The sequence below is a fragment of the Vombatus ursinus genome, unplaced genomic scaffold (assembly GCF_900497805.2).
Source record: "Vombatus ursinus unplaced genomic scaffold, bare-nosed wombat genome assembly UNPS02014778.1, whole genome shotgun sequence".
NCBI classification, from domain to species: domain Eukaryota; kingdom Metazoa; phylum Chordata; class Mammalia; order Diprotodontia; family Vombatidae; genus Vombatus; species Vombatus ursinus.
This window is the reverse complement of record NW_020954556.1, coordinates 36861574-36878228: the sequence shown is the minus strand read 5'-3', so window position 1 is coordinate 36878228 and position 16655 is coordinate 36861574. Positions and strand designations below refer to the sequence as shown.

The 16655-nt window shown below is 37.3% G+C and overlaps 1 protein-coding gene across 1 annotated transcript in view; it reads right to left on the bottom strand.

Annotated features, from left to right (window-relative positions):
- Positions 1–16655, bottom strand: part of CLHC1 (clathrin heavy chain linker domain containing 1) — a 50560-nt gene that overhangs the window by 30385 nt on the left and 3520 nt on the right. Inside the window, exons 2-4 of the mRNA XM_027865068.1 lie at positions 13313–13581; positions 10410–10597; positions 8308–8441 (exon numbers count right to left, since the gene is read on the bottom strand). Of these exons, the coding sequence (XP_027720869.1) occupies positions 8308–8441; positions 10410–10597; positions 13313–13495 (505 nt within the window). The 5' untranslated portion in view covers positions 13496–13581. The remainder of the gene's footprint in view (positions 1–8307; positions 8442–10409; positions 10598–13312; positions 13582–16655) is intronic.

Here is a 16655-nt window from a genome sequence, read left to right as displayed (position 1 = left end):
ACACTACAGCTTATTTGTACATAGTTGTATGCATGTTGTCTCTTCCATTAAGACTATGAGTTAGGGGCAGCTAGGTGGCGTAGTGGATAGAGCACGGGCCCTGGATTGAGAAGGACCTGAGTTCAAATCCGGCCTCAGACACATAACACTTACTAGCTGAGTGACTCTGGGCAAGTCACTTAACCCCAAATGCTTCACCAAAAAAAAACACAAAAAACCACCACCACCACCAACAAGCCTATGAGTTCCCTGAGAACAAGGACTAGTTAGTTTGCTTGTATTCCAAGCACTTAACACAGTGCCAGGCACATGGTAAGTGCTTAATGTTTACTCACTGACTAAATAGGTCAAGTTCAAGCAACTCTAATTGCATGCCACATCTTTGCTTTTTTCATTTTTATTCTTTCTTCTAGTTTTGTATTAAAGTAACCCTGGTTTGAAGGGCCAATTGCAGAGACTCTTACATTGATGGAGATTGATTATTCAATGCCCCACACCTGCATGAAGGGCAGGCGGAGTTGTTGAAAGTGGGAAAGAAGAGTCTAGTCAGCTTCTTTCTTTTTCTTTTCTTTTTTTTTTTTTTTGGCTAGGCAATGGGGTTAAGTGACTTGCCCAAGGTCACACAGCTAGTGAGTGCTATGTGTCTGAGGTCGGATTTGAATTCAGGTCCTTCTGAATCCGGGGCCGGTGTTCTATCCACTTTGCCACCTACCTGCCCTGGTCAGTTTCTTTGGGTTCTTTTAGCTTCCAGCGTGATAGAGAAGCTGCGTAATGCCAACCTCTCTTCAGATCACTGTAGAAAGAGAAAGACTCTGGGAAGAAACCCACATGAGAGGAACTGCCAGTCTCTATAATGCCCCTATTCCTAGCTTGCCACATCAGAGCCTTTGGTGAATTTCCCTCTGGATGAGATCCAGGACTTTCACTTGAAGTAAGCTATCTTGCTCCCAATGGGAGAACTAATTTATATTGTCTGGTATACATTCTCCTACGTATACTTTCTCTGATTTCTATTTTGCTATCAATTTAGATAAATTAATTTCTTTACTTTTTGCTGTATGTGTTCATTATGGAACTGGTATTTGGTGGGAAGGGAGTCAAGCCTTGAATATAAAGCTTGGGGCCCCCTTTTCACAATTTTTCTTATGCATGTAGTTTATTTTTTTTTAAGTTGAACAGTCTTTTATTTTTTTCTGCAGTTACATGTCAAGAAAATGTTTAGGCTTCCGGAAGTCAAGATGGTGGAGTAAGAGGTAAGTCACTCTTACTCTCTCTCAACCTCTGAAAGCCCAGAAAATATCACCCTAGGAAAAACCCTGGAATAGCTGAACCAGAAGAAAGATGGGGTGCAGCAGTCCAGTAGCCCAGGTAGCTTGAGGGATTAACAGGAAAAGCCCCTCTTGCCCTGGGGGAAGGGGAGCAATATGGAACCAGAGGCATCCCAGCAAGCTCGCAGAAAGCCCCACTTTAGCACACCAGGAGGAGATCCTGAAACTCAGGTGGTAGAGCAGGCAAACATCAACACCAGGACCCTCGAGTGCCTCAGTAAGGGCGGGGAAACTGTGGAAACCAGCTCAGAAAACCACCAGGTGCCTCAGGATTCTACAGCAGTCTCTCAGTGCCTCAGCAAAACTCTGTGAAGGGCTCCAAGGGGCCCCAGGTGGATAAATATCCTGCAACATCCATTTGAAAGGAGCTGAAGAAAGTGAAAGGAAAGGAAAAGTAGGCAACCTCTAGGGGCCAGACTACCCAATCCTACTCCTAGAGCTCCAGTATTGCTGATTCCAGCTCAACACCAGGTAAGCTACCAGAACCCTCAGACTCCAACTACCAACATCGGAGGCCCCAGCACACAAAGTCAGTGACCAGGCCCAAGGCTCCCAACACAAGAAGCTTGGGTCAATGCTCTCTGCTCTCCAGCAGGAGAGTTCAATCTTTTTAAAGGCCAGGAAATAAGCAAACACCATGAGCAAAAATAAACGTACCACAGATTCATATTATGAGAACAGTGAAGATCAAGGTAGAAATTCTGAAGAGAACAACATTGTCAACAAACCCACATCTGGAACCTCAAAAGGGAATATGAACTGGTCTGAAGCCCAAAAAGCCTTCTTAGAAGAGCTCAAGAAGGATTTTAAAAGTCAAATGAGAGAGGCAGAAGAGTCCTTAAAAAAATACAACTGGCCAACTGGAAAAAAAGTACACTGAAGAAAACAAGTCCCTAAAAAATACAATTGGCCAAATGGGGAAGGAGGTACAAAATCTAATAGAAGAAAACAATTTGTTAAAAATTAGAATTGGGCAAATGGAAGCTAATGACTCTTTGAGAGAGCAAGAATCAGTCAAACAGAAACAAAAGAATGAAAAAATAGACGAAAACATAAAATACCTCATTGCTAAAACAACTGACCTGGAAAGTAGATCAGGAGAGACAATTTAAAAATTATTAGTCTACCTGAAAATCACAATAAAGAAAAGAGCCTCGACAGTATCTTTCAGGAAATCATGAAGGAAAGCTGCCCTGAGGTCCCAGGACCAGAAGGTAAAATAGCCATCGAAAGAATCCACCAATCACCTCCTGAAAGAGATCCCAAATTGAAAACACCAAGGAATATAGTAGCCAAATTCCAAAATTACTAGGTCAAAGAGAAAATACTGCAAGCAGTCAGAAAGAAACAATTTAAATATCATAGAACCAGAGTCAGGATTACACAGAACCCTGCAGCTTCTACATTAAAAGACCATAGGGCGTGGAATATAATATTCCATAAAGCAAAGAAGATTGGATTACAACCAAGGATCAACTACCCAGCAAAAATGAGCATGATCTTTCAGGAGAGGAGAAGGATATTCAATGAAATAGGGAACTTCCAAATGTTCCTGATAAAAAGACCAGAGCTTAACAGAAAATTTGATCTTCAAATACAAGACTCAGGAGAAACATAAGAAGGTAAATGTTATTAATAAGGGCAAACTGTTTACATCCCTACAAGGGAAGATGACACTTGTAACCCTTGAGAACTGTATTGTTATTACATCATGTTAAAGAAGTATAGATAAAGGGGGTAGGTATAAGCTGACTTTGATGTAATGATAAAAAAAAAATCTAATCAAGTGGGTTAAATAGATCCAAGTAAGTGGATTAATCTGATCTAAGAAAATGTACTGAGAGAAAAGGAAAGGAAGAGGCAGACAAGGGTAAATTACATTACGGGAAAAGGCACAAAAACCTATTACAGAAGAGGGAAAGAAGGGAGGGAGACTAGCATTATTTGAACCTTACTCTCAGCAGATTTGGCTCAAGAAGGGCATAACAGTTAGGTATAGAAATCTAACTAGCCCTACAGGAAGTAGGAGGGAAAAGCGGAAACAAAAGGAAGGGGAGATAAAAGGGAGGGAATAAGTAGTAAGAAGTAGAAGTAAGTAGTAGAATAAGTAGGAAGAAAAGGGAAGGGACTAATAGAAGGGAGGTGGGAGTGAGGGAGGCGGTGGCCAAAAACAAAACACTAGTGAGGAGGGAAAAGGAGAAAGGAGAAAGAAAAGCATAAAGGGGGGGGGAAGGATGGAGAGAAAGACACAGATAGTAATCATAACTGTGAATGTGAATGGGATGAACTCTCCCATAAAACAGAAGCAGATAGCAGAGTAGATTAAAAACCATAATCCTACAATACGCTGTTTACAGGAACCCCATTTGAGGAAGAGCGACACACACAGGGTAAAGGTAAAAGACTGGAGCAGAATATATTATGCTTCAGCTGAAGTAAAAAAAGCAGGGGTAGCAATCCTGATCTCAGACAAAGCAAAAGCAAAAATAAATCTAATTAAAAGAGATAAAGAAGGAAACTACATCTTGCTAAAAAGTACCATAGACAATGAAGTAATATCATTACTAAACATACATGCACCATATGGTATAGCACCCAAATTCTTAGAGGAGAAATTCAGGGAGTTACAGGAAGAAATAGACAGTGAAACTATACTAGTGGGGGACCTCAACCTCCCCTTCTCTGAACTAGATAAATCTAACCACAAAATCAACAAGAAAGAAGTTAAGGAGGTGAACAGAATATTAGAAAAGTTAGGTATGATAGACCTCTGGAGAAAATTGAAGGGGGATAGAAAGGAATATACTTTTTTCTCGGCGGTACATGGCATATACACAAAAATTGACCATGTACCAGGGCATAAAAACCTCACAATCCAATGCAGAGAGGCAGAAATATTAAATGCATCCTTTTCAGATCATGATGCAATAAAAATTACATGTAATAAAGGGCCATGGAAAGAGAGACTAAAATATAATTGGAAACTAAGTAATCTAATCCTAAAAAATGATTAGGTCAAACAACAAATCATAGAAACAATCAACAACTTCATTCAAGAGAATGACAATAATGAGACAACATACCAAAACTTATGGGATGCAGCGAAAACAGTTCTTAGGGGAAATTTTATATCTCTAAATGCTTACATGAATAAAATAGAAAAAGAGGAGATCAATGAATTGGGCATACAACTAAAAAAAAATTAGAAAAACAACAAATTAAAAATCCTCAATTAAACGCCAAATTAGAAATACTGAAAACCAAAGGAAAAATTAATAAAATTGAAATTAAGAAAACTATTGAGCTAATAAATAAAACTAAGAGCTGGTTTTATGAAAAAACCAATAAAATAGATAAACCTTTGGTTAATTTAATTAAAAAAAAAAAAGAAAACCAAATTACCAGTATCAAAAATGAAAAGGGTGAAGCCACCACCAAGGAAGAGGAAATTAAAATGATAATTAGGAACTATTTTGCCCAACTGTATGCCAACAAATCTGACAATCTTAGTGAAATGGATGAATATTTACAAAAATATAAATTGCCCAGATTAACAGAAGAGGAGGTAAAATACTTAAATAACCCCATCTCAGAAAAAGAAATTGAACAAGCCATTGATGAACTCCTTAGGAAAAAGTCTCCAAGGCCAGATGGATTTACAAGTGAATTCTATCAAACATTTAAAGAGTAATTAATTCCAATACTATATAGACTATTTGGGAAAATAAGTGAAGAAGGAGTTTTATCAAATTCTTTTAATGATACAAATATAGTGTTGATACTTAAACCAGGAAGAGTCATAACAGAGAAAGAAAATTATAGACCAATTTCCCTAATGAATATAGATGCAAAAATTTTAAATAAAATATTAGCAAATAGTAATACACTATGACCAAGTAGAATTTATACCTGGAAGGTAGAAGGAAGGTAGACTTTTAAGGAAGACTCCATTTATTCCTATACTCTCTAGTGTTTTTAATAGGAATGGGTGTTATATTTTATCAAAAGCTTTTTCTGCATCTATTGGGATGATCATGTGGTTTCTACTAGTTTTGGTGTTGATATGATCAATTATACTGATAGTTTTCCTAGTATTGAACCAGCCCTGCATTCCTGGTATAAATCCTACCTGGTCATAGTGTATTATTATTGTGATAAGTTGCTGTAATCTATTTGCTAATATTTTATTTAAAATTTTTGCATCTATATTAAACTGAAAAGTTTTTGCACAAATAAAGTCAATGCAACTAAGATTAGAAGGAAGGTAGAATTTTTATAACCAGTTTCTCTGATAAGGGCCTCATTTTCCTAGTATTGAACCAGCCCTGCATTCCTGGAGTTGTGAAATGATCCAACCATTCTGGAGAGCAATTTGGAATTATGCCCAAAGGGCTATAAAAATGTGCATTCCCTTTGACCCAGCAATAGCACTTCTAGGGCAATATCCCAGAGAGATCATACAAATGGGAAAAGGACCTACATGTACAAAAATATTTATAGCAGCTCTTTTTGTGGTGGCAAAGAATTGGAAATTGAGAGGATGCCCATCAATTGGGGAATGGCTGAGAAAGTTGTGGTATATGAATGGAATGGAATACTATTCTGCTATAAGAAATGATAAACAGGCTGACTTCAGAAAAACCTGGAAAGACTTGTATGGACTGATTCTGAGTGAAGTGAGCAGAACCAGGAGAATGTTGTACACAGTAATAGCCACACTGTGAAATGACTAATATTGATAAACTTAACCCTTCTCAGCAATACAAGGATCTAAGACATTCTCCAAAGGCCTCATGATGGAAAATGCTATCCACAAAGAAGAAAGAACTATGGAGTTTGAATGCAGATCGAAGCATCCTATTTGCTACTTTTTCTTCTGTTGTGTTTTGTTTCCTCTTTCTGGTGGTTCCTCTTATTGGTTCTAATTCTTACTTACAACACCACTAATGTGAAAACATGTTTAAAAGGAATGTATATATATAGCCTATATCAGATTGTATGCCATCTTTGGGAAGGAGGTGGGGAGGGAGAGGAAGAAAAATTTTAAACTCAAAAGCTTGTGGAAGTGATTGCTGATAATTCAAAATAAATTAAGTTAAAAAAAAAAAGAAAATGTTTAGCATTCATTTTTACAAGATTTTGAGTTTCAAATTTTTCTCCTTCCCTCTCTTACCTAGGCAGTTTGATATAGTTTATGCATGTGCTACCATGTAAAAAATATTTCCATATTAGTCACAGTTGTGAAAGAAGAAACAGAGCAAAATAGAAAAAAACCATAAAAAAGTAAGTGAAAAAAGTATGCTTCAAACTGCATTCAGAGTCCATCAGTTCTGGATATGGATAGCATTTTCCTTCATGAGACCTCTGTACTTGTCTTGGATCACTGTGTTGCTGAGAAAAGCCGATTTATTCATAGTCGATCATCATGCAATGTTTCTGATAGTGTGTATAATGTTTTCCTGGTTCTGCTCATTTCACCTTGCATCAGTTTGTACAAGTCTTCCCAGGTTTTTCTGAAATCTTCCTGTTCATCATTTCTTAATGCACAAAAGCATTAAGCTTTTAATTTAAGCATTACATTCATATACCACAGCTTGTTTAGCCATTCCCCAATTGATGGGCATCCCCTATTTCCGATATTTTGTCACCACAAAACTCCTTTTCACTATTAATGTATACTGATAAGAAATTCAGTTTGAACTTTAAAGTTACTTCTCCTACACTAGCAATATTTAAGGGATCAGATAGAAATAGTTCTATCCTGGTAAGGATAGAACTTTATCTTCTCTGTGTAAGAAGAGCAGAGAGTGGACACTCCATGGCCCCAACCTTCTGCTTCCTCTCCTAAAAGGAATTAAAGTCTCTTTGAAAAAGGTGGTGGAGAAGATGGTAGAAAGGTCTATTCTTGCCTCCCTGTGAGCAACACATGACACCCCTTGCTAAAGATTAAAGGGTTAGCTCTTTGCACTAATAATTCAGTGGAGTGAATATATACAGACAGATGATTCAGGAATGACTTCAAAATCAATGATTAGCTATTTCTCATCTATTAAAATATAATCAACCAATTTCTTTCTTTTTTTGTGTGATGTTAGTGGCCTCCATTTAAGGCCTAAAAAAACTTTTCTCAAAGACTTCATGATGCATAGATGTGCGGCTTCGGGTTTGTGTATAAGCAATTGGCTTCTCTCATCTCCTATTGCTAAATATATTTACCTATGTTTTCCCACAGTTATACCCTATACCCACTTAAATCAACAAGTAACAAAAGACATGTTGATATAATTTGGGAGGTCCTACTGAGTTGCTGAATTTTGCTACATTCTCTATCTTCTGCAACAGAAACTGGCATATTCTGCAATAACTGGAAAATAAGTTGCAGTTATTTTTAAGATAATATTTTGCAAATGCCTATTACTGCAGTCTGGCTTAAGACTTCATCACTCAACTGAAACTGCTCTTTTTAGACCTTCTAAAAACTATGTGATTTGTAGCAACCTCTTCTCCTTATTGAAGAAGTAAAAAGGAGCCCTCACAGTCCTGAGAGCAATTTTGTGTTCTTCTTATTTCATAAGTTTATCAAGAGTCTTTTTAAATGTGACATCTTGGATTTAATATAATACTGAAGAAAGGAATTAAGTGCAACATAATTTCAAAATCAAAGATATTTCTCCCACAATATATTCCAGTACTATTACATTTTTATAGGTTTCTGTTTTATCTCTGCCAATCAAACCACACACTCGTCAAGGGCTTTCCATGTCTTCCAATATTTTTTCATTTCCTCCTAGAATCCATTAAATAAAATGAACACTCATGCTTGTTACATAAATGTACTTTTTAAAGGCAAATCCATATCTACCCAGATTAATCCTAAGTCACATAGAATTTCATCTAGATATATGTGAATTTAACATATTACAAAGGGAAACAATTCAAACATCTTACTCTCTCTAAGATATTAAGTAAAATGCCCTACCTGGAATGGACCTTGAAGGATTTATGGTAGTTGTGAGATAGTTTCCTTCCTTTACAATGCCCTTTCTCCTAACTTGTCTTAATTTCTTTAGCTGCATTTGAATTTTGGAGGAATTAGCTTCAATAACCCTTATCCTAAAGAAAAAAAGAAAGAAAAAAGAAAGGATTTCTTTCATTTCCTTCAAATGACTCAACTCTCTGGATCACCAGAATTAGTTAAACAAAATTGGTAAAATAATTACTTTTATTCTGAATTGTCATCTTATTCAGAGTTACCTTGAGAGGTTGCTGGTTTCAGATAATACTTAAGATTATTTGATAGGTGGGTATTCACTAACCAGTGGCCTGAAAAAGTGAACTAACTTCATTTTTTTCTCGTCATAACTGTTACTAAAATTTCATACTGGACATGATTACAATTCAATCAATTTTTTTAAATAAATAAAACCCTTTCTATTATACATTCACATAGTACAGCCTAATCATGGCCACTATATACCTCTCTCTCTCTCTCTCTCTCTCTCCCCTCCCCTTTGGATGAGCCGTGTTTTGATGCCTTGGTGATTCACAGCCACATAGCATTGCCAGAAGCATTTTGGTGTGAAAAGATGGTCTTTTATCAGAGGAAACAACAAGACTTTGTTTCCTTTGGTTTGCTAGACCTAAACCATATTTTCTGACATAACTTTTGCCATCTTTCTCTTTATTGATTTTCGCAGTGAGATCACTGAGTATCAAAGTATACGCTAACTTGGTTTGGGAGACCTCATCGAGCTCTTCACAGAAATCCTGTACCTGTTTATCTCCTTCAACAGATGGCACATAAGCTACAATAACCTTCATGTCAAGTCTTTTGTTTATTTATTTTCATCATGAACACTGTAAGACAATGCAACCAAGCATCTCAGGAAAGGTTTCTTACTGCCTTTGGTTACCAGCTCTCATTTTTCCTCTCCAAGGAGTCAGCCTTTCATTCTGCTGTAACTTAATAAGAACAGTTATCCTTCATATTGTGCCTCAAGGTTTGCAAAGCACTTGATGTATTTTATCTCATTTGATCCTCATAACAACCCTATGAGGTTACTATCCCCATTTTACATATAAGGATCCTAAGGCAGATAGTGGTTCAGTTACTTGCCTAGAGTCACACAGCTATTAAGTGGCTGAGGCTGAATTTGAACTTAGGTCTTCTTGGTTTCGGGCCCAGCACCCTGTGGCACTACTATGGCACCACCTAGCTGCATACCATTTGTCTTCTGCTTTCATTCATTATGAGAACAACAGTAATGAAATATGGTTCAGCTATTTCAACAGTATGTCACTAGATAAAGATTTCATATTTATAGTACTCATACTTATGTTGGTCAATATATGAACTAAAAGCACTTAATTCTCAGCATTTTCAGGCTTATTTTCTGCTACTATACCATCAATGTGGAAGTAGAAGTCAGGCCTCACAAGACATATTCATTTAAAATTTTTCCTTTGTTAAATAAAGTTAATACAAAGTTAAGAATGAGTTTTCCCAGGCCGCTTGCCCATTGAATGTAACCTTCCTCTATGACACAGCTAAGTATGGAAAGGGACAATGGAAATTCTGCAAACTGGCTATTTTCAATGCTGATTTAAAACTACTTACAAAGCTGATTTATTGGCAATTTTCCAGACCACCTCAAAATAATCTATTTGAGAAAATTTCACAAGAATGAGCATTCTACCACCTGACTGTTATTAACCTGTGCATACTTCAGGATTAAAGCCCTTTTATGTAGATAGTACAGCCAGGTTCAGAATTATAATTAAATCAATTATGTGAAAAATTAACTACAGAAAGCAACGATCCCCCAGAATATCTCACCTTATTTTAAAAGGTATTATAAAATTCTCAAAATTAAAGTAAGTTAAATTCACTTTAATTTAAATATATACATGCATATATACATGGAATGTATTACTTTCATGAGGTAGATAAGAACTGATAAATCAAATGTATTACAATAATATCAACCAAAAAATAGAGAACCACTAAACTACAGTTGTGCTGCCTAATCATCATGTAATCACTAATTCATATGATCCTTTAATCTAAATTAGTATACTTACTTTGCTTCAAGTTGGACTACTCTTTTCCTATGATATACTAGCGTTGTGGGCTCTGCTGTCAGAACTTTCAGCTTTCCATGAAGATAAAATGCACTTCTTTGGCCTTTCTTTATTGTCTCAATGAATGAATCATATTCTTGCTTGATTGAAGTAAGAATAGTTTTGTATGCGGTGACATGCTCTATTATCTGAAAATATTATTTTCCTGACTATGGTACTAAATTCATTCTAAGAGAACATAAAACAAAAGCCTTGCAAACAGCAATACATCACTTTGAAATGATATGAGATTATAATTAGAATTTTACAAATAAACATTTAGCAAACTTAAACTACAACTTAATTTTTTAAATTTATCACCATTTGCTAAGCACCTGGTATGCAGACCATTTGACTAAGTACTGTTGAGGGGGTGGGGATAAATGCAAACGAGATAACAGTCCTTATCTTTAATCTTATAATATGCTGGGGAAAACTGAATATACACCCTAATTATAGCCAGCTAAAGCTAATAGGCTAAGTTTTCTTAATTCTGGACCTTAAATCTCACTTAAAGTATATTGGTTTTTGTTTCCCCAAAGAATGGCATTATATAAAATAAAAGTACAAAAAGCAAAATCTAGGTGGGGTTTTTCTTTTTTGAAGCTGTTACAAGCAAACTCATTTAAAATATTTTAAACCTGAAAATATGCAGTGCCTAGGTTGCTGCACAAGAGGGAAAAATAAAGCCTGTTCGTGTATGCTTAGCATTTGGGGCTTTTAACAACAGCAACAACAAACTTTAAAAAGACTTTCAGTGCCATAGTTTCAGTCAGATGAACTATATGATCCCTAAAGTGTTTTCTTTTCTGCCTTAGCCAAAAAAACCCTCAATGCTAGAATCTGCTCACCTGAGATGTCTGAAAGCATCATTGTATCTTTCAGATAGATTCCTCATTCCTCAAATGAAATTTTGTTTTGTAATATATTTTAATCTGTAAGTTCAAAAGGAGTTGTCTTTTGACAGCAGGAAGGATATAACTCTTGAATGAATAAATGAAAAGTATGTATTTGTGAACTTAACTTTAAAAGGCAAAAAAGTGTCATGCCTGGTTATTTTACAAGTCTGTAAAAAAGGTCGTCTCTATGTGTGGTGGGCAGGTAAAAATTATTCCTACAAATTCAGAAACTTCTTTTTTAAAAAACTAACTTGATCTAATTATCACAGTCAACCACGTACAGTAATGATGTCCTGTCCAACTGTACAATACACGAGAAACAAGTCAGATGCCCTTGAGTAACAGTGACTGAAGACAACAGTGGTTTGTTTGTTTTTTTAATATGGGGTCTCCTTTAATCATGAATAATGGGATCCTTTAATGTTGTCCTGGATGCACAGAGTGTTCTTGATCAGTCAGTGTTAGTTTAAGTGAAAGCCATTCTATCTATATTCAATAAGATTCAAGTCAATTCAACAAGCATTTATTAAGTGCCTACCACTCCCTGGGGCAGCTAGATGGCACAGTGGAGAGAGTGTCAGGCCTGGAGTCAGGAAGACTTGAGTTTGAATCTGGTCTCAGACACTTACTAAATTGGGCAAGTCACTTAACAGTTTGCCTCAGTTTCCTCATCTATAAAATGAGCTAGAGAAGGAAATGGCCAACCACTCCAGTATGTTGGCCAAGAAAACCCCAAATGGGGTCACAAAGAGTCAGACATGACTGAAACGACTGAAACAACAAACAATAACTCCCTGTTCTTGATCTATCCATTATCACCACAAAATAATTATTCAATGAATTAAATCTTTTAATTCTCACATGATTGAGAGGCATCATGATGTAGTGGACAGAAAGCCGGCCTTGGAACCAAGATGATCTGGGTTCAAGTCTTGCAATGACATACACTGGGTGCATGACCCAGGAAAAGTCATCTAACTTCTCAGTTCCCAAAGCAACCCTCTAATTAGCACTACAGAGACTGTGCCGACCAGAACTGAGTTGGGGATGGGGAAGCCTTCATTTGGGACTCCCCTATATTAATGAGTTCACAAGTCCCTGTCCCTTTCTCTTACTATAGGATAGAAACTGAGCTGGATGCTAGGCATACAAAACAAAATAAGCAGACCCTGCCTTCAAAGAGTTTACATTCTACTAGAGGAAGCATCTCATCCACAGATGAGTAGGCACCAAGCAGCCTCAGAGGTTACCTTCACAGATGGAGGTGGGAGCTGGCATTTGACCTGTGCCTTGAAGGAAGCCTGGGGTTTCCAGAGGTGGAAGTAAGGAAGGAGAACATTTCAGGCAAAGAGATGGCCTAAGCAATGGCACATAACTGGCACAGAAGACAACCAGGATCAAGAACCCAGGGAACAATGTCAAATTTGTCCAATAAGCAATTGTGATCTAATGTCTGGTTCACCAAATCTATACCTATATGCCAGACCTCTAGTTCAGAACAGACCTCTCTCCATTGAATAAACTACAATCCTAAATTCCTGGATTAAAATGAGGCTAAAATGTCAGCAACAAAATTACAACAGGTCCCTGTTTTCAAGCTTGTTCCTGACAGATGATAGAGATTGATAATATAAAAATGCCACAACTGGTACTTCTGAGTAAAAAAAAAATCAGAAAGTAGCTGGCTTATATAACCAGGTTCTACTCTAAGAATCAAAATTGACTTATTCGAAGGAGAAATGATTGGGCTTAGGCTGAGTTAACAAGTAGACATTAATATTGTACTAACATTTATAATCTATATTGTACTCCATATCTATTCCTTCTGGATACAATATATTATTTCCTGGGGTAGAAATAAAATGTTTTACTAGAAAGAGGCATAACATTAGGAAGGTCAGAGAAGGAGAGTGTCATACTGTCATTCATAAATAAATTTTTTAAATTCTTAAAGTACTGTATTACCTTGTCAAATACATTTCGGTATATGATGAAATATTCATCAGCTGGTCCTTCATCAGTACAGCCCACTCTTTCCGTTTCTATAATTATATATCTTTGCATTCTTTCCAAAAATTCTTTATCATGATTACTAATGATAGGAGGAAGAACTGCATGTTTATTTATTGCAATTTCTTGAACAGACATTCCTTAACACTCTGTGCACTTGTTCCCCAGATAAAAGTTTAACTTTGATCTTGTTTGTGTAACAAAGCCAATACTTTGCTCAAACCCTGAAAGAAAAAAAAGTCATCAGAATAAAGCTGAATGAACAGAAACATAAATTAATGCCAATTTTCTAATCTTTTTCAGTTCATGTCAGGAAGTTAAAATACTCATTTGTAAAATAAAAGATTTTATGTGGATGTCTCTGAATCACAAAATCTTTAATTGCTGCACTTTTACATGTGATTTCATATGTTCTTTTTGGTAATAGTCTACCTCCAAAATCTTTCTCAAATCTGTTCCATCCTCTCTATTCCCACTGTCCCCATTCCAGAAGAGGCCCTCATTACTGAGGCATCTGGTACTGCTGCAATGCTGTCTAGCAGGTCTTGTCAAATCTACTTTCCACTCCCCCAAATCCGTCCCTCACACCTCTGCCAGGTTTTGCTTCTTTTGGTATCAGTGTTACACCTCTGTTCAAAAATTTTCATTGGCTATTTCCTACTAAGTCATGATGGTTGCCATATAAATATATGTATATGTATATATGCATGTGTGTATGTACATATAATTTATACAGTGCTATAACGGACAAATTTAGTTATCTCATTTGATCTTAACAACTTACTCTACGTAACAAAGTACTACATTATGGGACAGAAGTGACTGTGGGTTCTCAAAGGCTGTGCCAAAAACATACACTCGGGAGGGCCCTACCAAATTAGGGAGACCTGAAGTACAGGCCCAGTGATGAACTGCATGTCTGCTGTCTGAGGACCAGCCTAACAAAGTTGAGAGAGACTTATCACCAGCTTATTTGCAGAACGGTGAATTTGGGGCACTATCAACTAGTGAATAATGAATGAATGAAAAGTATTTTATTCACTACTTACTGAGTATTGGGGATACAAAAACAAAAGCAAGACAGTTCCTGCCCCCAAGGAATTTACATTCTAGTGAGGGGACAGTATATAAAAGAGTGGTACTCTGGTTTGAGAAATCACAGGAATTCTGTATGGAACCAGAGGGAATATAATGATGTACCCTTTCCAGAAGCAATGATAGCAGTAATTTGATTACTGTTCCCAGAGCAAAAGGCAAAAAGTGGGTGGCTCAGGTTGAGGTGTGGGAGAGAAGGTAGGAAGGGAGAAGAGCAGGTACAGGAGGGTGACAAGGTGACCAAGATAAAGAAGTACAAGGGCAGCAATGTGGCTGGTGAGGCTGTGGAAAGGGCCAAAGAGTAGGACTTTCCTAAATAGTGAGCCAGGAGAAACACTCACCAATCAGAAGAGTGGGGTAGAAGTTTCTCAAGGAGCTTATGAATAGGGGAACATACTGTGCACACATATAAGCAAAAACAATATATATAGAAAGGTAATTTGGGGGAAGCTGAGATTTCTTAACAATTGAAGGTATCAGAAAGGTCTCATGGTAGACAATATATTTTCCCGGTGGCTTGAAAATATAATCAAAAGGACTTTAATCTGAAAAGGGCAAGGGAGAAAAACTGCATATATGTGTATATGTACATACGTATATATATCTAGATATGTATATAAAGTTGGTTGTTGTCCTTCATTCTCGAAGAGGACCAAAATGATATCACTATGTTGGGATCAAGGTATAGTATGTCCAACTGCAGCTGATCAGACCAAGACAAGCTCAGAAGGCTCTATCACAGGTAAGACACAAAGAGTCCACATGAATTGTTGGAGTGGAGATGTCTCTAAATTTGAATGTCTCACATTTCTTTTGAGCTACCGTAATTCTGTTTTGCTCATAAAAGCACAGCACTTTCTTTGATGAGGGCATGCCATGCTGCCCTCTGCGCCAGTGTCTCCCATGCCATGCAATCAATCCCAAAGTTCCTCAGAGAGACCTTGAGAGTGTCCTTGTATTACTTTTTCTGATCTCCACCTGAGCACCTGCCTTGTGTGAGTTCTCTGTAAAATAGTCTCCTAGGTAAACATACATTTGGCATTTAACAACATGGCAAGCCCATTGGAGTTGTGCTCTCTGAAGGGGAGTTTGAATGCTTGGCAGTTTAGCTCAAGAAAGCAGTTTAGCTCAGTGTCTGGTACCTTATCTTGCCATGTAATCTTCAGAATTTTCCTAAGACACTTCAAATGCAAGCAATTCAGTTTCCTGGCATGTTGCAGGTATATAGTCCAGGTTTCACAGGCATACAACAATGAGGTGAACACAATGGCTCTGTGGATCTTCAATTCTGTAAGCAGTCTAATACCTCTTCTCTCACACTTTCCTTCAGAGCTAGCTCCGGCAATGCATGAGTCAACCTCATCAGCTATGTGGACATTCCTGGAAAGTATACTGCCAAGCATACCCACAGTGTTCAAAATTGTATCTGCTGTAACCAACGGTTCCATATGTGGATGGTGTAGTGCTGGCTGGTAAAGAACCTGTGTATTTTTGGTGTTAGGCCAAAATTAGCAAAAGCAGCAGAGAACTGATCCATACTTTGTTGTATCTCAGCCTCTGAGGATGCATTGAGCACACAATCATCTGTGAACAAAAAGTCATGCAGCAATTCTCCCTCCACTTTACTCTTGGCTTATAGCCTTTTAAAGTTAAATAATTTACCATCAATGCAGTAACTGACCTTGATGCTGTTTTCAATCTTGTTGACAGCATCTGACAAAATTGCTAAAAACATCATGCTAAAATGCATAGGAGGGGGAGGTAGGTGACGCAGAGGATAGAGCACTGGCCCCGAAGTCAGGAGGACCTGAGTTCAAATGCAGCCTCAGACCAAACACTTGACACTGACTAGCTGTGTCACCCTGGGCAAGTCACTTAACCCCAACTGCCTAAAAAATAAAAAAAATAAAATAAAATGCATGGGAGCCAGCATACAGCCTTGCTTTACTCCATTGGTGACTGGGAAAGTGTAAGAGCATTGATGCTATGTTGCATTTATGCTAGATAGCAAGATGCTAGCCACCTTCAGAGAAAGACATGACAAGTGAAATTATGCATAGTATGGTCTTACATATATGTATATTACTGTATATGTGTATATATGTGTATGTTTATAGATATCTTTGTATATGTATATATATCCAAGTTTAACTGTAGCCTTTTTTGGGGCGGGGGTGGGGTGGGGTGCGGGGGGGGGGGGGAA